At 47.4% G+C, this 22,029-nt stretch overlaps 3 protein-coding genes across 4 annotated transcripts in view; all 3 read right to left on the reverse strand.

Annotated features, from left to right (window-relative positions):
- Nucleotides 1-1,002, reverse strand: part of RECK (reversion inducing cysteine rich protein with kazal motifs) — a 64,710-nt gene extending 63,708 nt beyond the window's left edge. Inside the window, exon 1 of the mRNA XM_079791481.1 lies at nucleotides 839-1,002. Within this exon, the coding sequence (XP_079647607.1) occupies nucleotides 839-938 (100 nt within the window). The 5' untranslated portion in view covers nucleotides 939-1,002. The remainder of the gene's footprint in view (nucleotides 1-838) is intronic.
- A 7,282-nt stretch (nucleotides 1,003-8,284) lies between these two features.
- On the reverse strand, nucleotides 8,285-10,270 carry LOC307111151 (cerebellar degeneration-related protein 2-like; the record flags this gene model as incomplete). The annotated part of the gene is given in 4 exon segments (XM_079790828.1): nucleotides 8,285-9,789; nucleotides 9,791-9,846; nucleotides 9,850-9,885; nucleotides 10,229-10,270. Coding segments are annotated over 4 exon segments (1,281 nt in total). The 3' UTR covers nucleotides 8,285-8,642.
- Nucleotides 10,271-11,537: 1,267 nt separating this feature from the next.
- Nucleotides 11,538-22,029, reverse strand: part of LOC307110789 (olfactory receptor 13C7-like) — a 66,691-nt gene continuing 56,199 nt past the window's right edge. For both annotated transcript variants that reach the window (XM_079790166.1, XM_079790165.1), the window contains 2 exons: nucleotides 15,328-15,414; nucleotides 11,538-14,519 (listed from right to left, as the gene is read on the reverse strand). In XM_079790166.1, the coding sequence (XP_079646292.1) occupies nucleotides 13,420-14,379 (960 nt within the window). In that variant the 5' untranslated portion in view covers nucleotides 14,380-14,519; nucleotides 15,328-15,414 and the 3' untranslated portion in view covers nucleotides 11,538-13,419. The remainder of the gene's footprint in view (nucleotides 14,520-15,327; nucleotides 15,415-22,029) is intronic.

The raw sequence follows: 22,029 nt of genomic DNA on the forward strand, positions 1-22,029 counted from the left end.
CTCTCCCTCCGTGCACCCACAGCCCTTCATCTTCTCTGGACACCCCTGCCTTGAATTCCACAGCTTGCGTCCTGTTGTATGTACCCCACTTTCTAGCCAGAGAATTACTGGAGGGCAAGTGTTCGCATCAACTCCAAGCCCAGCAAAGGAGGCTCAGTAAGCACCGAACACTTTCCCATCCACTTTTGGTTCAGTTCCTCCGGAGCACACCCAGAACTCCGCTCAAGCCTGCCAGCCCCCAGAGCGCGAGGCCGGCTGACGTTTCAGCGTCCCCAGTCGGAGCCCGGCGCCGGCCCGGACACGGCGCGCCGCAGCGCGGTCGGACTGAAGGCTTGGCCCCTTCTCTTCTGGGACTTGGAACCCGCAGCCGTGGGGCCCGTCCCCGCTCGCCGCCCGAGGTCTGCCGTTCGAAACCCGGCGAGGGTCCAGTAACAATAACGGGTCAGGGCGGCGGTGGGCTGGCCGCACCTCCCAAACCCATCCAACCCTCGCGACGATCCTCGGCGAAGGCATTGCCCCCTTTCGGGACAGAGACCCGACCGAGCCTGGCGAGGAGACGAGGGGCGAACTGGAGTCCCCGGTCCGGTGGGTGACAGAGCAAGGCCTCGAACCTGGGTCCCCGCTCCCAGCTCAGCTGACCTTTGGGGCGGGGAGAGCGAGGGTGGAGAGGGGTCCTCGCTCGTCCCGCTTCGGCACCCCTTCCCGCCAGCTGGGACCTCCGGCCCTGGGTCACCGGCCGCGGCCGGGTCTGGGGGGTCGCGCGCCCCCCGCTCCCAGCCCGCGCCATCTTGGAGCGCTGAGGCGGCCGCCCCGGACCGCCGCTCCAGCAGTCACTCACCCGCGCTGCCCGGGGCCAGGCCCCCTGCCACCTCCGCGACCCCCGCCACGGCCAGGAGAAGCGGCAGCGCAGCGAGCGGAGCGGCCCGGACGGTCGCCATGTCCTTGCCCGGAGGTCCGCAGCCGCGGGATGCTCGGACCCAGCCCGGCCGCCGCCGCCGCCGCCGCCGCCGCTGCTCGCGGAGGCCCCGCCCCGGCACCCTGGACCTTTGATGATTGGCTGCGGCGTGGTCAAGCCCCGCCCCTCGGTCTGAAGGCGTTTCCAAAACCTGCTGGGGGCGGGAACGTGCCCGCGACCCCGGCTCTTTGTTACGGCCCAGCGGGGAGTCGGCTTCCGCGGCGGAGACCCCCTGCCGGCAACCTCCCGGGGCGGAGTCCGAGGGTGTCCGAGCTGAAGGGCCTTGGGAACTCCTCTACCGCCTCCCGGGGTTTGCAGAGAAGGTCCCTGAGGCTCAGAGAGGGGACGGACCTGCCCAAGATCACCCCGCCAGCACTTTTAGGAGAACTAAAGCCTGAGAACGAAGACCAAGTCCAAGGCTGAACCAGAGTAATTTACCCTTTTCGCGTACCCTCCACCATCCTCTTAACATCCTTTTCTGCTCAGACACCCAAAGAAGGCTTGTCACCCAGGACAACTCGGCCTCCCCTAAAGTCTGAGGTTCGCCGCCGCAGACACGGTCCCCTGACAAGGGCCCGAGGCACAGATTCACCCCCAAAGTTCTTGGACACGCGTGGCTTCCATGTGTCCTTGATGCACTATTAAGTACCTAATGCTATCAGGAAACGGTTGGGGGAGGAATGCTTGTGTGTCTAGATATGGAGAGCCTTGAACGTCAGGTTTAGACTTGAAGAGACAGTTTGGAGATGGGACCCCACGTCACCCCTTACCTCTCCTTCCCTGCAGTTACCGGTGGGGGAATGTTTGAAAGGGTACAGTGGCCAGCAAAGCTCTCGGTCTTCCTCTCTCAGTTCCTGAATTGATATCTTTTCCTCTCCCTTCCCTTAAAAACAACAACAACAAAATATAACCAGAGTTAAATCCCTTAATATCATTCAATATGCAGTGTTTACATTTCCCTTATTGTCTCATAATCTCCTTTCCCAGTTTTTCAAGTTCCAAACAAAGCCCATATACTGAAATTGGTTTGTATGTCTTGGGGTCTCTTTATACCTATTGTCTCCCTAAGTTTACAAAAGGAAAACATGAATAAGTTATGATAATCCTTCTAAAGCATCTGCTCTGATGGCAACTCTCTTGCTTCAAACTCTCTGAGAGGCCATCTTTTTTCTTACAGGATAGAATGATGTGCGGTTATTTAACATGGCGGCAGAGGTTCTTAGCAATTGGACCCAAACAACCTTCTCCACTTCATCTTCACACCCTCCCTGTCCCCCTGCCATCATCCTCCCAGAACCTCTTATCTTGTTCCAGACTTCTTAATTGCTTTCACTCCTTTCACAACATGTATCTCCTCTGCCCAGAATTCCCCAATTCTTGTGGGAACCTGGCTCAGCTGAGGGAACTAAGATGGTTGCTCTGGGCCCAACTGGGCCCCAGAAGGACCTGAGCACAAAGAGGGCTTGTGCAAAATGACTGACACATCTTGTTTTGAAGCATAGTAACTTCCATCTTGTATAGAAAACTGCTTTTTAAAATTCTCTGCTATTGTTAGATAATCCCTTGTTCTGTAAACTCTGTCACTTTAAGACAGTCTGTTGTCCTGTAAAATGACTTTGTTTTTTAGTTTAAATAATAGAAAAAGATAAACTTAACTGTCTGACCTTGCAAGCTAGCCATCCAATGTAACAGACATTTTAAAATAGACTAATACTGATAATAATTCCAAGTACTAACTCATTATGTAGTCAAGGTTACAAACTGTAACTGTAACAATAACCTACACAGAGGTCTTTGTGAAACCTGCAAACAAAGAAGCTCAAAAGGTATAAAAATACTAGACACTTCCTCTATGACGGGGCTCAGAGATTTTGGAAACACCTCCCTCTTGGCCCGAGTGAATCAAGACCCCTAATTAATTGGCTCATGAAGGCGTCTGGTATCTATCTCAATGATGTATGATACCACAGCTTTACCTTGAATTGTCCTGGTTTTAAAACTGAAAGTCCTATATCCCAGGAACTTCATTAGTCCCAGGCAAAATGGGACAGTTGGTCTCCTTACTTCTGTGCACCTCAGAAAATGTCATAAGGGAAGCCTATAAGGGGGTTTCTATATAGAAAAATGGGGTCATATAGGTACCTGATACCACTCCCAAGGTAATCCAATAGGTGGACTGATTGCTATAAGCCATGGAGATGGGTCATTTGACCATTGCTCCCTGTATTAGTTTCCTAGGCTGCCATAACAAAGTGACACAATCTGGGTGGCTTAAAAAACAGAAATTTATGTCTCAAAGTTCTTGAAATTTATATCTCTAAGTTCTTGAAACCAGAAATCAGAGATCAAAGTGTTGGCAGGGTTGGTTCCTTTGAGAGCTGTGAGGAAATAACTGACTCATGCCTCTCCTAGCATCATTGGTTGCTGGCAATCTTTGGCATTCCTTGACTTGTGGATGTATCATCTTGATCTCTGCCTTCATGTTCATGTGGGATTCTCTTGTGCGTACGTGTCCGTCCAAATTTCTGCTTTTATAAGGACACCAGTCATATTGATTTAGGGGCCCACCCTACTCCAGTAGGACTCATCTTAACTAAATACATCTGCAATAATCCCTATTTCTAAATAGGGTCACATTCTGAGGAACTGGGGGTTAGGAATTCGGTGTATGAATTTGGGGAGGGCAGCACACAATTCAACTCATAGCAGTAGCAAATGAAAGAGCATCCACCTACCCCTTCAGAAATCATTGACTCTGAAGGAGCGGCTGAAGAAGGAAGAAAAGGATAAAGGACTTCCCAGTTGCTGTTCAAAGATTCTAAGTTCCCCAGTTACAGGAGTAGTTGAGCTCACTTTGGTTGACTCACAGAAGTGGTACCTGAAGTCTTATGCACAAAGAGAATGCTTGAATACTTGAAAATCGCATAGCTGTAGGATCAGAAATGACTTCATTTTCAGGTAACTCTCATGAGATATGGCAACAAAGTTGCTCTGGATGAGTCAAACAAAGTAGTTAAGCTGAGGGGCGCTCTGTTAGTAGAGACAATTTCTCTACTACCAAGATGTGTAATTGTGACAGACATGTTAGGAGAATGGCTAAATCTGAGTTGTGAAGACACTAAGTGGAAGCTGCTTAAGATCCACCCAGAATGATGGCTGGCCAGCTCCTGTATCCTGGGGGAAGTCAGAAAATAGGGAGACTGAGGTACTTCTTGGCCAAGAATTCTCTGGTTCAATATCTGGATCATTACCCCTCCTGTAAAGGGACTTGGAGACTCTATTGACTGTTACTGCCCATTGAGGCAAATAGTTGGACACTGGCCTCAGGCATGGTCAATAGGCTTGAACAAATAGCACATCCATTTTAGATTATCTCGCTGTTCTGTGATGAAGCCAATAGCTTATTTCCAGTTTCCCTCTATTAAGACAATCAGAGCAGTTAGCTTTCCCACGAGATAGAAAGCAGCAATGTAATTTACCAATAGTGGAAAGAGCATGGATTTCAGATACACCTGAGTCCAAATGGCACTCTACACTAACTAGCTGTGTGACCTTGGGCAAAGTCTCTTGACTTCTCTTTCCTTTACTTTTATCTTCGACTTCTTGAGAAGATTAAAGAAGACATTGTAAATGTGTCTCACCTTCCAGTAAATCTAAATTTTGACATATCCACAAGTTTACTGAATATTCATGCAACTACACCAAATTTTATAGGCAGCACATGGACTTTTATATAACAGAATTTGGCCTTTATAAGCTAGCTTACACATAAAGTAACCTTCATAATGCGGCGTTATTATTGTGTGGTCAGTTACATGTTCACTTGTTATTGTGCAATTGGTTGTGACACCATGAGGAGAACATGCACCAAGCAGATGACTCTGAGCCTCACCCGACACTTGATTGAGAACAGTGCACATGTGTACCGCCTGGTACAATTATAAGTAAGCAGATGTGCATCGGCTTGGGATTAAAGCAAAGACCGGCGCAGAACTACACTTTTTCTAATCAAGGACATATTTAAGGAAGATAAAATAAATGCACGGAAAACGGCATGAAAACATTTATTCTGAGGACTATTCAAGAGGCAGTCACTTCGCCCCACCAGTGTGGCTCAGTGGTTGAGCCTCAACCTATGACCCAGGAGATCAAGGTTCCATTCCCAGTTAGGGCACATACCTGGGTTGTGGGCTCCATCCCCAGTGGAGGCAGCCAATCAATGATTCTCTCTCATCATTGATGTTTCTCTTTCTCCCTCTCCCTTCCTCTCTGAAATCAACAACAACAACAACAACAACAAAAATGTAGAAAAAAAAAGGGCAATCACTTCAACAACACATGGTGGTAACCAGTGTCAAAAATCAAAGCAGAACAAGTTTGTGTGTGTCTGTTGTCTTACTACACATTAAAAGCTATTTAGAATATCTATAAAATAAACTGAAATCAAACACTTGAGGGACCTCCATTTGGGAAGAGTTTGATTTTTGCTCGATCAGACTATATTATTCAAGAGTTTTTTTTTTTTACAATGTATGCTTGAACATGTCTGTTTTAATTCTGATACCTCCTTTCACGCTCTCTTCCACAGCTGGAATAAACATGTCATTCTGTTCTTTTTTAGCTTTTTGTAATCATGATGATGTTTTATGTTTAATTCTAATTCATCTGAAGTTTATGGTAACGTATGGTGTGATGTATGGATCAAAGGCAAACCTTCATTCAATTGAATATTGTTGTTGTCCCACTCATTATTAAAAAGTGTTTCCTTCTTTGTGCTATTAATTTTGATCTGGCATGTACATATTAAATTTGAATAGTTGGAATTTTCTGTTGTCTTTGATACCACTGATTTTTACAAAACTTAATAAACAACAGTGGTGTATAGTTTAGTAGTTGATACTTCATAATAAGTTCAAATCTGATAGGAAGAATCTAACATTGTTACCTTCAAAAGAGGCTTGTATTGTTCAACTAGAGGCCCGGTGCATGAATTCATGCACAGGTGTGGTCCCTCAGCCTGGCTGGCAATCGGGACTGATCAGGGCTGTCTCACCCAGTCCAGGGGAAGGACTGTGGGAGGTTGGCTGGCTGCGGGAGGTTGGCTGTGGGAAAAGGTTAGCTTCTGCATTGAGCGTCTGCCCCCTGGTGTTCAGTGTGCATCATAGCTATTGGCTGGTCATCTGGTCGTTATGGTCACTTAGGCTTTTATATATATAGATTGTTCTTCACTAACAATTGCATGTAGTTCTGTAGAGTCTTGGGGGATTATAAACACTAAATAACTATGTTTCTAAGCCCAGGCTTCCTATTGGCCTTACCTCAGACATAGCAAAATACAAATTTTGGGGGGTAGAGCCTTGGAATAAGCATATTAAAGAAGTTCTTCTGTTTGTTACAACTTGAGAGCTTCCACTGTAGAAACTGAGGTCATTTTTATTGTAGTATTTCTCCTTCCAAGCCCTGGTCAATCACTCTGCCTTACTTTATATTCACATAACAATTTTTTTAATTGACTCCATCTGTCATGACTAGAAGAATTGTGTTTGTTCCAAAATTTTTGATACTTACTAGTGTAAATATGCTATTATTCCTGTTATTTTTTTCTGCCTATTGATGATATGTAGAAACACAATGGATTTTTGAGAAGTTATTCCTATCTCCTTAACTTTTCTGAACTCACATAACTGCTAATAGTTTTCTGGCTAATTTTTAGAAACACAAGAATAGTGTTTTCTGCAAAATTTGACAGTATTTCTTCCTTTGCTATATGTATGCCTCTTATTTTGCATTTGAGCACATTTTTGTATCTATTTGCTCTTGTGCGTTTTAGAGCTTCTTGAATAGGAATGCATCGTTTCTAGTCTAGCATGTAAGAAGCTTGGAGTGGCCACTCTGTGCTAGCAAATAAAAAGATGAACATGTTGGTAAAGCAACAGTTCTTCTTAGACCCATAAAAGAAGTGAGGTCAGAGGGCAAACTGTTGCCCTCGCATTGGAGAGACCAGACTGGGTTGCTGATGCCTGAGGACTTGGCACACAGCAGGGGCTTCCACACGGGAGTTGCTTCCCTGCCTCTTCCTCCAGTCCCTCAGCCCTGGCCCCAAGTCTCCCAGGACCTGCTGCTCCAAGTGTGGCCTGCAGAGCAGCAGCATAGGCATCACCTGGGAACTTGCGAGAGACGTAGAGTCTCAGATCCCACCTCAGATTCACTGAATCCGAATCTGCATTTTCAGAACGTCCTCAGGTGACTCATGAGCACATTAAATAAAGGTCAAGAAGCTCTGATCTCAGGAGCTTGCAGAAATGTCCACCAGATGGCAGGATTGCAGCAGGCATTAGCAGCAGAGCCGCAATCAGGCGCCAAGTCTTCTTCGAATAGTACCCTAAATGGCACTAGAAGTTTGGAGCCATTGCCCACGAACTGTGGAAAGCATGAATGGGAGAGCGAGCCCAGAGGAGAACCCTGTTCAATGAGTGGCAGGTTGTGGCGTGTGAGCCATGAATTCCCCCTCTCTGGGCTTACCCCAGGTGTTTCCACATTCATTGTCTAGTGAGAGGGATGGAGTGATACATCTCATTTTTACAGACAAGGAAATCGAGGCCCAGACACTTCGCCAAGCACTCAGCAGTGGCAAATGGTGTTGGAGACAGAACTGGAAGGCAGGTCTCTGGCTCCCTGGCCTGAGCTGAGGGCACCTCTAGAGAGACATGGCTCAGGTGCTGACCTGGGCCACCTGCCTACCCGACTCCTGATTCCCCCCCCCCCCCCCCCCCAGCTGCTCTTTGAACAGCTATCTTATTTTCTTTGGGATAATTGTAATAATAATTGTAATAATTCAATTTGGAAGGTTAATGGGCTTTCCACAATACAAAGGGTACTGGACTTAACCTTCGAGGGAACAAAGCATCAGGTGTAATTTGGGACTAACAGGACCAGCCCTGGTCCCCAGAGGGTCCTCTGGGAATTTTGATGGTCCCGAGTCTATGGCCAGTACCAGCTGTGAGCCTCTGACTCTTCCATCCGCTTTCACCCCAACCTATTTACTTTGGCTGTTTTCATTATAAGAACAAAGATTCACTTGCACAAGCTCAAGTGAATTTTTTTCTCTTATATATTTTTTCCTAAGTAAGAATCCATTTGTATTAGGGAAATCACACAGAATTCAAGAATAGAAGTCTTTTTTTTTCTTCATTTTCAAAGGTAGTTTTATTTGTTTTTTAGGGAAAATATATGCAATTACTGGGTTAATACTGTTTCTTTGGATTAGACCCCTACTCTCCCCTGAACGGTCTTCATGAATTCACAGCCTCCAACAGTGCTTGGGAACAGTTCAGGTGGGCGGCTGACTGCAGTATGCGCTGTGCATGTAAGCATGGAAGCTCCAGGCCCACCTCTCCAGGAGCACAGCTCTGCCCTCGCTGCTGCTGGGGCTTCTCAGGGAAGGGCGGCCTAATGGGTGGCGGCCAGAAGCCAGTGTGTCACGGGAGGGACTTACTGCGGGGCTTAAAGGGACCTGGGTTAGGAAACTGACACCAGGAGCCATCCTCTTTCCTCACTGCACACACACACACTTGCTAAGTAAGCGAAGCAGTGAGCAGCTTCAGGCTTTGGGGTCTGCAAACACATGTCTGAGTGGGAGAGGGGTGATGGGAGATTAGGCAATGAGCAGGGGGAGCTGGGGGCCCCATTAAGGAGAGGGGAGAGAGCTGTATTTCCCTCCCTGCTTGTCGATCTGCTTCCTCTTTTGGATGCGGCTGAAGATCTCCTTAAAGAGCACTTTGTATTTGGGAGGAGGTGTGCTGGTGCTGGCCCCAGCGGGGGGTGGGGCCCTGGCCGGCTGCACAGCCTTGTGGGACAGTGAGTCCCCCATCTGCTGCTCGCACTTCGTCAGCCGCTCCTCGTACCCGGCCTTCAGGGCGCTATACTGTGTGTCGAGTTCCTGCGGCAGGGACACACCCCTCTGCTCCAGGGGCGAAGGGATGCAGGTCCCCTCGTGGCTCTTCCCGACGTCCCCGCCCGCCAAGCTGCTCAGCACCGTCTCGCTGCTGCTGCTGCTGGGCTGCAGCGGCCTCCGGAGGGACCTCCGCTGGGCCTCGGGCACCGTCGGCGGCATCTCTTCCAGCAGGCTCTGGCCGGGCTCTCTGAAAGGGACAGACAGGGAGCCGGGCACCAGCTTTTCGAGCGCGGAGGGACGCTCCACCTGCAGCACCCGCCGAATTTCAGCCACCGCGGCCTCCAGCTCCAGCGCCCGGGCCCGGTAGCCGCTGGCGGCCCCCAGCTGCTGCTCCAGCTCCGCGTTCTCCTTCAGCACGAGCCCGAACTGCTCCTCCAGGGCCCCCCGCCGCTGCTGCTCCAGGCTCAGCCGCGCCCGCAGCGTCCTCACCAGCTTCTTCAAATGCGCATTTTCCTCTGCGCAGAGGCTTGGCTGACTCGGCAAGGAAGCGATCTTTTCTGCAGGCACGGGGTCCTGCACACCGTGTTGGCGTAGCTCGGGCAGCTCGTCCCCACCCCAGAGGCCGGGTGCGGACGCTGGGCCGCGCCTCCCCGGGCTCCCCCGGCCTTGGCCAAAGGACTTCAGCTCCTCCACTTGGCCCTGGAGCTGCTGGGTGCTGGCTTGCAGGTTCTTGATCATTTCAGCCAGGCTCAGAAACTTCTGCTGGGAGGCCGTGCTGTCAGCGGCCAGCTGTCGGTTGGCTTCTTCCAGCTCCCTCGCTGTGACCACGAGGTGCTCGTAGACCTTCGCTCCCTGCTCCTTCACCTGCGGCGGGAGCTCCATCTGCTGGGCCAGGTCCTCGGTTTCCTGCAGCTGCTGGAGAGAGCCCTCCACCTCTGCCCCGACCCAGTGATGTCTTCCCAAGCTCAGCAGCAAGTTGGAGATCCTGCTGGAGGGCTCAGGGGTCGCACCAGGGCGCGTCCTCCTTCTTCTCAAACTCCTCCGCCCCGTTTCCCCGCCAGCACCTCGGCCGGCCGTGTCTCCCGGGGGCTGCGGCCCCGCCTCAGCCTCTGCCCGGGGATGCCCCGCCGGCCCCTCAGCCTCCAGCCTGAGCCGCCGTTAGCCTCGCGCCGCCCAGCAGCGCCCCCCCCCCGCCCCTCCAACGGCCTCAGTTCTATTAAGACTTCTATTCTTGGGGGGGCTGGGTCGTGGCTCTGGCTGGGGCGCTCCCGCCAGGTGCCGGCCGTTGGGGGCCCTGGCCGGGTGGCTCAGTGGGCTGGAGCATCATCCCATTCATCAAAAAGCTGCGGGGTCGTTTCTGGGTCCGGGCACGTACCTACGTTGTGGGTTTGATCTCCCGTGGGGGCGCACAGAGGAGGCATCCCATCGCTGTTTCTCACGGAGAGGATTAAAAAATTGGGGAGGAAGCAAAGGGTTATAAAAGTCTTCATTTCCAACCCTGTTGTTATTATTTTATTTTCTTCTTTAAAATCCTCACCCAAGGATATTTTTTCCATTGATTTTTTTTTAGAGAGAGAGTGGAAAGGAGGGAGGAGGGGGAGAGAGAGAGAAAAAAAAAAACCACATTGAGGTGAGAGACATGCAACTAAGGTACATGCCGTTAACCGGGAATCGAACCCAAGACCTTTCGGTCCTTAGGCTGTGGCTCTAACCGTGCAGCCAAACCAGCCAGGGCCCCAATCCTCTTATTAACCATTACTAAGACTTGCTTTAACCACATTATTAGCAGCGAATTAGATGAGGTGGAGACCACAAGACAAAGATAAATGCAGAGACAGCGCAGAGAATAAGTGAGAAGCAGAGACCCTGTCTACGGCCATACCACCCTGAATGCGCCCGATCTCGTCTGATCTCGGAAAGCTAAGCAGGGTCGGGCCTGGTTAGTACTTAAATGGGAGAAGCAGAGACCCCAACAAAGAGCCCAGACCCTCCCTGTGTCCTGTTGCTCACCCCTTCCTGGGCTACAACAATTTTTTGTTTCACAGCAGAGGCCCACCCACCTCTGGGTAGTGAGGAGGTTGGGATTGTGGTCAACTCAGGCCCACATGGAACTTTCTCCAGGACAGATCACATGTCAGGTTATAAAACCAGTCTTAACAAATTTACCTCTGAATGAACTCACACCAAGTACCTTTTCTGATCACAGTGGAATGAAACGAAAAATCAATAGCAGAAGGAAAACTGGAAAATTCACACGTATGTGGAAATTAACACACTCATGAACACCCATTGGGTCAAAGAAAAAATAAAAAAAGGAAATTAGAAAACAAATACATCCAGACAAACAAAAACACACACCACAACACAATACACCAAAACTTATGGGATGCAGCAGAAGCATCCCATCAGAGACAGCTATTCCAACAGCTGAAACTGACACGCTGCTGGTAACGGTCTTACTGCAATCTTTGACTAATTGGAGCTAGATTAAAACTTCCTCACATTACCCAGCCAAGGATTACACAAATGTACTGGGGTAAATAAAAGCAAGGGAGGCAATTTTAAATCTTTTTTTCCCCCCAGTAAAAATAGGGGTGAATATGCAGTATGGTGCCAAAGGGCTCCTTTTATAGAGAGGAAATATTTTAAAGCATTTTTGGATATTAGTTTATCAGACATGGTTGCGAGAGATTTTGCTTTATTCATGTATTCTTTTCACAACAGGAAGTCAACATGTGGGAAAAGACTGATTGAAGTAAATGTCTGTGTACAGGAAATAAGTAAGTTATGTTAGAGAGAAAGCTTAAATTGGGCTGCCATAAATCAACGCATTGTTATTAATCTTTTCCCATTTAAATTATAAGACCACACAAAGACACACGTATGTGCACACACATATGTACAGGATGGGGCAAAAGTAAGTTTACAGTTGTTCATACAGAAAATAATCCAGTAATAAATAATATAAGAATACACTCTGTGTTTTGCATACTCACAACTGTAAAACTAATTTTACCCTATCCTGTACACTATCCTTAAAAGAGATGCCATTTTCAATACGAAGATTTTTTCTGATATTTTAGATAATACAATTACATTAGTAGGTAATATGGATTCCAAATGTCTTTTTTCCCTCCGATTCAAATAGGTTTTAAATATATAGACAGCAATAGAAAATGAATATAACTTTGGAGGTACCTATCAACCAGTAAGAGGAGGAAGCTGATTTTTTAAAAATAAATATATTTTAAAAAAATTCATTTTTATTATTGAGAGTATCACCAATGTCCCTCTTTTTCCCCCCTATTAACCCCCTAGGGAGGGAGCTGATTTAACAGGGGGATGAGGAAGGAAGAGGGAGAAAAGAAAAAGAGAAAACAACCTGCTATATACTGATAATAGTTAAAGGATCGAAATTTGGTAATAACAGACTTTTGCAAATATAAATTTAAGAGGATTAAAATGATCTCTGTAATACAGCAAACACATACTCTTTCAATATGTTCCTTGGGTGTAGGAGAAAGTTGTGGACTTAGAGCTCTGGGAGCTACGCTGCTCCAAGGCCAGTCTTACCTGTGCCACTGGTGGTAAGGAGTAACTGTTACTGCTGGCCTCTTATTAGCTGTGGAATTAAGAATGCTTTCTGCATTTGCTTCCCCACAATCTTTTTGGGGTTACATCACAGTGTGGCATTCATGGAGTGTGTGCCGGGTGTACGTAACTGCCATCCAGGTGGCACATCAGCTGCATGGATCAAAGAGGGGAGCTGCTGGCACTCAGTCATGTAGCCCTCTAGCAACTGCTGCCGTGAGGTGGCATGTCTGCCTCTGAGCTTCTCTGCGCTGACAATAAAGAGGAGATTATGGCCCAGTTGGCGTGGCTCAGAGGTTGAGCATCGATCTATGAACCAGGAGACCATGGTTCAATTCCCAGTCAGGGCATATGCCTGGGTTGCTCGATCCCCAGTGTGGGGCGTGCAGGAGGCAGCTGATCAATGATTCTCTCTCATCATTGATGTTTCTATCTCTCTCCCTTCCTCTCTGAAATCAATAAAAATATATTTTTTTAAAAAGAGGAGAATATGGTGAATGACAAGATTCCATTAGATCAAAACCAAGCAGCTGCTCAAGATAAGTCATGCTAATATATGAGGTGCTAATGATCGCTAATATACGTTGAGGCAGATGACATTTTTTAATTGGTCCCTGTATCATATAGAGCAAAGGTCTTTGGAATGAGACCAGAGTAGAGTAAGCAACAGTACTACGCAGGGAAACAGAGCATACTCTAAGGCTACTCAAATTTTTGTTTCTTTTGACCACATCTGTAACGCTTTATAGCTATTCATCAAGTTCTAGTATCAGAGAATTTTTAAGATTTGGGCAGCAAAATATAGCTATTATATGATACAGCGTAGTTTTGTATGAAGCCAACAAACTAATCAGTAGTGCCAGAAATGAAAAGGCTCTTTCCACTGATAGCCAAGGACCTCCCCGGGTTACCATTTTCCCACAGGTACGATGAGGAGTTTGGAGGTCTTGCATTCTGACTGTCTGGGAAACTGTGACAGTCACTTAGTTAGGTGTTTCTGATGTACCAGGTTCTTCACAGCAGCCTTCACGTCCTTGTTCCTCAGGCTGTAGATGATGGGGTTGAGCATGGGGGTCACCACCCCATAGAAGAGGGATATGAGCTTGTCTGAAAGGTCCTGTTTGTCTGCTCCTTGTGGGTCCTTGGATTTGGGTTTCCCGTACATGAAGAGGATGGTCCCATAGAAGACGACCACGACTGTGAGGTGGGCAGAGCAGGTAGAGAAGGCCTTTCTCCTCCCCTCAGCCGAGGGGATCCTCAGGATGGTAGCAATGATGAACACATAGGAGACAAAAATGAACAGGACTGGGATGCCTAGGAAGATCATGTTGGCCACAACCATGCTGAGCACATTGATGGAGATGTCAGCACAAGCTAACTTCAAGACAGCCAGGATCTCACAGGTGAAGTGGTTGATGACGTTATCGCCACAGAAGGGCAGCCTCATGGCCTGGGATGTCTGAACTACTGAGTTGGTGATGCCAGCTGCCCAGGAGCCAGCAGCCATGGGCACGTAGGCAGCCTTGCTCATGACCATGGGGTACCTCAGGGGGTTGCAGATGGCCACATAGCGATCGAACGCCATCATGCCCAGAAGCACACACTCCGTGGCTCCCATGGCAAAGGAGAGAAACATCTGCACAGCACAGGCTGAGAAGGGGATGGTTTTCCTGGGGGTCAGGAAGCTGTCAAGAATGAGGGGAACTGAGGAGGTTGTGTAGCAGATGTCCAGGAAGGAGAGGTTCCCCAGGAAGAAGTACATGGGTGTGTGCAGGTGGGAGTCAGAGATGGTCACCAGGATGAGGACCCCGTTGCCCATCAGGATCACCAGGTACATCAGCAGGATGAGCACAAAGAAGGTTTTCTCCAGTTTTGGGTGGGCAGAGAGGCCCAGGAGAATGAACCCCACCACTGGGGAGGTCTGATTGGACCTGTCCATGTTGTATCTACTCTGTCACTTGCAGTAACTCAGAAGGTCAACCTTAGTACTCTCAAACGTGCCTGGTCAGCCAGGCAAAATCCCCACCCAGCTGAGCAACTGGAGAACAGCGCTGACATTTTGGTCATCTCTACAGGATTCTAGGAAAAACGTAGTAGAGATCAATACTTAACTTCTGCTTTCAGTAAGAACAAACGCGTTAATTTGCCCGAACTCTCCTGCAGATGGCAACTATAAACACTGGACAAACTATATAAAACATCTGTGTAAAGTATTGGCAAGGTAAATAAAACAATAAGGAATCATCATTCTGGGATAAATAAGAACCCAGAGAAGTAAGATCAGCACTTGAGGCTATTTTCAACTGGGGCATTTGCAGCTTCTGGAGGTGGTCACCGAGAGGCCAAGAAGCACTGCTGACGCCTCCTGGAGGTGGGGAGCAGGTTTTGAAGTGCAAGGCCCCCCACGAAGTTGTTCCTAATTAAGCTTCCTTCTGTTGGGGGGGAGGGCCGCGGATCCCACCCCCAGGGCAGCTCCATAAGCATAAGAGTAAATCAGAAGGAAACACGCATTTACAGGTTTTGTAGCTAGCGTCAAATTTCCCCAAGCCCTGAAATTGGATGGAGGCCGTCCCAGATTTCTGGTGCTCCCAAATATCAAACAGAAGCAAACATAAATCCACTCTGAAGGAAGGTTAACATCACTGCAGTCTCTAAATCGTTTCCACAAAAATTTTGCCAATGCAACACCTGGTATATATTTTTTTTAAAAATATGGCACCCAGGTGACAGGACAACATAAGTGAAAATCCACAGGGTGATTGAGGTTGCGGCTCGTGAGCTTGTGAAGGTCAGCGCTCTGGTGGCCACAGCTGTGCCACGTGTGTGCCATGAAGCACTGCATCGTGGGCCCCGGGGCCAAAACGGGCCACCGAGCTGCATTACTCACCGTGGTCAAGACAAGGAAGCCACTGACGTGTCCTTCAATCGATGACTGGGTAGTGAAGATGTGGGACATACATAGAATAGCACCCAGCTGTAAGAAAAGACGAAACGCTGCCATTTGTGACCAGGTGGATAGATTTTTGAGAATATCATGCTGGAGCAGCAAAATCAGTAGACAGAAAAAGTCAAGAACCATATGATTTCACTCATTTGTGGGCTATCAAACTGAAGGCAAAAACAAATGCAAAAACAAGACAAACAAACAAAAACACAGACACAGACAACAGCATGGTAGTTACCAGAGGGAAAGCAGGATGGGGGAGGTAGTAAAAGGTAGAAGGGGTCCTACATGGTGATAGAAGGAGATTTGACTTTGGGTGGTAAACACACAATGTAATATACAGATTATGTATTACATATAATTGTACACTTGAAACCTATATAATTTTAATAACCAATGTCATCCTGATAAATTTTTTTTTTTAAAGATAAGCAACAGGTAAAAAAAAATGAAACTCAAGTGTCCCTTTCCTTGGGGCTGGTGGGAGCCAAGAGCCTCTGCTGAGGTGTTACCTGTTGAGGGAATCAGCCCAGACCACAGTGCCAAGGTCTGAACAGGCTGTTGATCCTTTTGTACAGTTAGCGCAGCAAGTGGGTCTTGCTGAGGCTGAAGGGGAATTCTGACTTCTCCCTTCTTGTCCTTCTCCGTCTGCCTGCTTGGGAGGCACCGGCTTCTCCCTGACACTGTTCATAGCGCCCTAGTCCTGCTCTGTCAGCTCTTCTTTCTGGGCAGCTTGAATCTCTCCTCAGACTGCTAAGTGCTCCCCAAACTGGGATTCACGTTTGCTGGGCCAGTAGAAAACTTTAGGCAACATTGAGGGTGTTGGGCACTAAGTTTTACTTGCTCTGTATCTAAAATACTCATGAACTTCCCACCCAACCATAGTTCCAAGTGTTTTCAGTTATCGGGCCCCTTCCTCGGTGTACAGGGGCACTTCCTTCCTGGAGAACGAGACCCTCCCCGGTTGGTACTTCGCATTGTAGCTGTTACCAAGTCAGTCCCATAATAATTCAATTCAGGTGGACAGACTTGTATTGTGTATCTGCTCTGGGTCAGGCAGAATTCTAGGTGCCAGGATCATAGCAATGAAAGGCATAACCCCTAACTCAAAAAGCTCAAAATCTAGTGGGGAAGTGGTGATCACCATTATTAATTACATAAGTAATTATATTGTCAATGTTGTCATCATCACCGTGGACTGTAATAATCGCTCCATGCTACGGACAATAGGCCTTAGGGTCTATTTCGCAATCTGCTCCCTTTCAAAGCAGAAAGCCCCTTACTGCACTCCTCACAGTCCTCCTGCCTGGCCTGACTCCCTGAGTGGTGTGGGGTGCTGTATTAACTTCCTGGGCAGGGTCTTTTCACTTGGAAGTGGTTCCCCTTTGATGCTGAGCTAAAATATGCTCCTTTGCAGCTTTAAGCCCTCTTCCACAGAAATCCCTCAGAATATCCAGAAATAGCTTGGCTGGCGTGGCTCAGTAGTTGAGCATTGACCCATGAACCAGGAGGTCACAGTTCGATTCCCAGTCAGGGCACATGCCCAGGTTGCGGGCTAGATCCCCAGTGTGGGACGTGCAGGAGGTAGCCGATCAATGATTCTCTCTCATCATTGATGCTTCTATCTCTCGCTCCCTCTTCCTTCCTCTCTGAAATCAATAAAAATATACACATTTTAAAATCCAGAAACAGTGTGGCTTCAGCATGAACATAAACAAGCATAGTCTTTATTCTTCTCTGAGGGCCTTAAAAAAATCAATATATCTCTTAGAGACACATGGACCATCTATTCTCTCTAAAAAAAAAAAAGCAATGGAAAAATATCCTCAGGTGAGGACTAACAAAAACAAAACAAAAAAACAGACAAACAAACAAACCTACGCTTACCTTTATCAGAAAAACGGTGAGTACCAATGATTTGTTTCCTAAGGGCTGGGAAGAGGCCGCAGGTCAGACATAGTGACACTGGGTCTGAAGCTCCAGGGTGAGAGTTCAGAATGTGTGACAGGTGAGGGGTCCAGCCAGTCCCTCCCCTCCGCCTGCCTTGTGTGTTTAAGGGCACATTCTCCAAAGGACTGGACAGTGCCCTTAGATGATAATTTAAACTCCAGTCTGTTCTTTGGGATCATTTTTGTCCCTAAAGTCATTTAAAGTTTGGAAAGTGAGTTGTAGTCAGTTTAGAAAGTCTGTATTCTTCTGGGATAAGATCCCCAAGATCCAATTAGGATGAAGGCACTGGAGAAGGTTTGCTGCCTGCTTCTTCTCTCCCTGCCTCCTTTTCCTTCCTTCCTTTTCTCTGAACACTGTAATCCCCTTCAGAGTCCAGCAGCCCCCAGTCTTTTCTCCTGTGTTGTAGCCAAGCCCCACCACTCCAAGTCTGTGCTTATAGTGGGTTTTTGTTTTTTGTTTGTTTATTTATTTATTTATTTATTTATTTATTTATTTATTTATTACTAGAGGCCTGGTGCACAAAATTCGTGCACTCGGGTTGGGGGTAGGGAGCCCTAAACCCAGATTGTGAGAGGGCACTGGTGCACGATTGGGGCTGGGGAGGGATGCAGGAGGTTGGCCAGCCGGGGAGAGACCGCAGGAGGGTTCCAGGGCATGGCTGGCCCTTCTTTCTCAGTCCTGATTGCCCGGACTCCAGCAGCAAGCTAACCTACCGGTCGGAGCATCTATCTCTGTTGGTCAATGCATGTCATAGCAAATAGTCAACTATCTACCCCCTGGTGGTCGTCATAGCAAGCATGTCATAGTGAGCGGTTGAGCGACCTTAGCATATCATTAGCATATTATGCTTTAATTGGGTGAACGGACGAACGGGCACTTCGCATATTAGGCTTTTATTATATAGGATTGATTTCAGAGAGAAAGGGAGAGGGAGAGAGAGAAACATCAAGGATGAGAGCATCATTGATTGGCTGCCTCCTGCACGCCCCCTACTGGAGATTAAGAGGGGAAACCCGGGCACGTGCCCTTGACGGGAATCAAATCTGGGACCCTTAAGTCCACAGGCCAATGCTCTATCCACTGAGCCAAACCAGCCAGGGCCTTATAGTGGTTTTTAGAAGGTCTGAATGAAAGAAATACTTTCCTTTTAAATTTTCAACTCATTGGATTAGGCCCGTTGAAGTAACCTGCCCTGTTCTTCCTCAGACTTCACTTGAAATCTCTCTAAATCATTGTCCTTTCAGCGTCCTATCATCTGTGCATGTGCTTTGAGAGCTCTTGGGGCGTCACTGACAGAATGTGAACCAGAACAGGATGGGTCCAGAGAAGGGGTACATTCCTTTATTCACCAAGTGATTATTGCAGAAAATGCAGTAAATATTCCGCCTTTGGGAGTGCACCCTCTAGTGGTCAGAGAGAGTCACATGAAAGAAAATTACCAAACAAGGTAGGAAGTGTAGGACAGGGAGAATGCCCACACTGCTAAGACAGCCCTGAGGGCGGCTGGGGCCAGACTTCCTGCAGGGGATCTGAGGTCCGTGGTGTGCTGGAGCTGGCTCACCAATTGTGCAATCTCCTCCCAACTTACGTTTAGCGATGTTGTTGGGAGTTTGAAATTGGATATCGTGGGAGTGTTTACACCACAGAAAATCGGCAAATGATCCAGATCAGGGCTTTTTGTTTTGTTCTGGAGATCCAGTTGGTACATATTGACAGCACACCACTGGAACGGATGAGTGGCAGTTTGCCTGAGGAAGGGGAATTGGGAAGCACCCCAGGCAGAAGGGGCTGCATCAACAAAGGCACAGAAACGAGAAAGAGCCCGGTGACGGGGCGTGATCAGCAGGGCAGTATTGCTAGAGCAGGAAGGGGCAGGTGCTGCTGATGGGGAGGAAGGCAGGGCTGGACCTGTGGTTGGTCTTTTGGGCATTCTGGGAGTTAGGACTCTCCTGTAGGGGAAGAGGAGGTGCTTAGCAGTTTTTTTGTTTGTTTTTTTTAATTTTTAAAAAAAATATATTTTATTGATTTTTTTTACAGAAGAAGGGAGAGGGATAGAGAGTTAGAAACATCGATGAGAGAGAAACATCGATCAGCTGCCTCCTGCACACCCCCTACTGGGGATGTGCCCACAACCAAGGTATATGCCCTTGACCAGAATCGAACCTGGGACCTTTCAGTCCGCAGGCTGACGCTCTATCCACTGAGCCAAACAGGTCAGGGCAGCTTAGCAGTTTTAAGTAAAAGTCTGACATGATCAGATTTGCATTTGAGGCTGATCCTTCTGGGCACAATGTGGAGGAAAGATTGGGGACAGGAGGACAAAGACTAAAGCGACAGGGAAACACTTTTCAAAAGTGAAGATAAGGACACTAATTGGAGAAGTGATTGAAGGGTGGTGAAGACCGGGAGATTTAAGAAGTATTTGGTAGGTACAAAATACAACATTAACATTTGGTTGGATATGGCAGCCAGGAAAGAGAGTCGAGTCAATATTTGTAGCTCAGATGATGGGTGGATGATAGTGACACTGAGTCACATTATAATTAAACTATCAAAGTCAAAGATAAAAAGACAATGTTGAAAGCAGCAAAAGATAAGTGACTTGTCACATGCAAGGGAACTCCCATAAGACTATTATGCAAGACTAGATGGGTAATGTTTGTAGAGAGATGGAAATTCTAAGAAAGAATACAAAAGAAATGCTAGAAATGAAAAACACTGCCGTTGATGGGGCTCATTAGTAGACTGGAGGACACAGCTGAGAAAAGAGTCTCTGAGCTTGAGGATATGTCACCAGGTAGGTCCAAAATAGAAAAGAAAAAAAGACAACCCCCCTCCCCCAAAATCTAGAGTTTCCAAGAACTGTGATAAAACTATGAAAAGTGTAACATAATGTGTAATGGGAGTACCAGAAGGAGAAGAGAGAAAGGAACAGAAAACTACTTGAAGAATGTAAAGGGATCCTGAGATGGAAAAGTTTGAGAACCATCGCCTTAAACATTTCTTTTAATTTAAAACAAATAACTGGACTTATTTGCCAAACTTTTACTGTAGAAAGAGAGCCTTTTCTTTCCTATGAGCCCACAATTTGGACTCTTAACTAACCACACCTATGATACATTGTCTACAATTCTCTATTTCGACTTTCTTAAAGTGGAGTAAGAACTTTTTTTTTTTTTTTTTTTTTTTTTTTGCAAAAGTACCAAAGTGCAGAATCTGCCTAGGATTTTACAGCGATCTCCCTGACATGTGATATGACAATAATTTATTTTAACAACTTGCCTTTAAGGAGTCTCTCCAAAGCATTCCACTTAGTTTTCATAAAAGCAACTCTCTTCACCCTTTTTAGCTCAGTGTATTTAGTTTAAATAAAATTAATATAACTACAAGATTAACAACTGGCTTGAGTAACCAGAGGACCATACGTAACTGCCTCTTAGTGTACCTCCCAGCTAGGAGGAGCAGACCTGCCTGACAATCCACCCTTCCTGAGCGGGTGACTTGCCATGGATGTTGGTGCACGCATTTTGCAGAGGGAATGAGTATTGTTAGTTTATCTGGGGAAACAGTTAAAGGGAGGTTGATTAAAAGCACTCTGTTCTCAACAAGTGGCAACAACTACTAACATTCGCATCTCACTGTCAACTCAAACCCTCCGAGTCTACTCGATCACAGGAAAGATTTCTTATTTATCTCCTTATCCTCGGTGCTTGGCTGAGAATAAGGAGATGGGCAGAGGAATTCACTGTTTTGACTGAAGGTCCAAACAACCTTTTGGTCCCCAGTCTCCTGCGATAGCTTAAACCCCTCCCTCCTGTCTCCTGTTTTGTTCTGTCTTTCTTTTCTGCTCTTAGTTTTGGACTCCTGCCCTCCATTCAGTCTTTTTCTTTAATCCTGACCTGTCCCTAAGCCTCGTAATTTCTTCTCCTGACAGGTCTCTCACATTGGTGCCCTCACACTCTCCCTTCTGGCCTCCCACCTGACCCCCTCCTTGCTTCTGGGCTCCCATATAACCTAGGGGCACTTGGCAGTCACCTCACAGACTTGTAGCTGCAACCTGCCCTTGTCCTTTCTGCTCTCTTTCTAGTGCGTGGTGCCGGGCCTTGGTCCATGTCTCATGCTCCCTGTTTTTAAGGGCAGAGGCCAGGCCTGGGCAGCTCTGAAGGGACAGTGTTGAGGGGCTGCAGGGAGGGCCAGCTTGCTCAGGAAAAAGGCAAACGTTCCGCCTCTTGCTTTGACACTTAGCCTTGCAAAAACAAGTACAGAGCCCCGCTAACAGACACCATTGTGGTCAAAGCACACCCAGACCTTAGTTATCCCTCTACTTCCAGGAATGTCTGCAAAGACATGTCTTTGTTTTTTAAAATTGTATTTTATTGATTTCAGAGAGGAAGAGAGGAGGAGAGACAGATAGAAACAGTGATGAGAGAGAATCATTAATCGGCTGCCTTCTGCACACCCCACAGTGGAGACTGAGTCTGCCAGCCGGGCATGTACCCTGACCGGGAATCGGATCATGACCTCCTGGTTCATAGGTTGATGCTCAACCACTGAGCCACCGCGGCTGGGCTAAGGAATATTTCTTTGTATTGAGATGACTTACACAGAACTGTCTGAATCTTACCTAATTGGGTTTACAGGACACAAGCCCTAAACTCCTGTGAGGACTATCACCAAACTTTAAATTGCTTCTGG

This window comes from Cnephaeus nilssonii (assembly GCF_951640355.1).
Source record: "Cnephaeus nilssonii genome assembly, chromosome: 14".
Classification (NCBI taxonomy): domain Eukaryota; kingdom Metazoa; phylum Chordata; class Mammalia; order Chiroptera; family Vespertilionidae; genus Cnephaeus; species Cnephaeus nilssonii.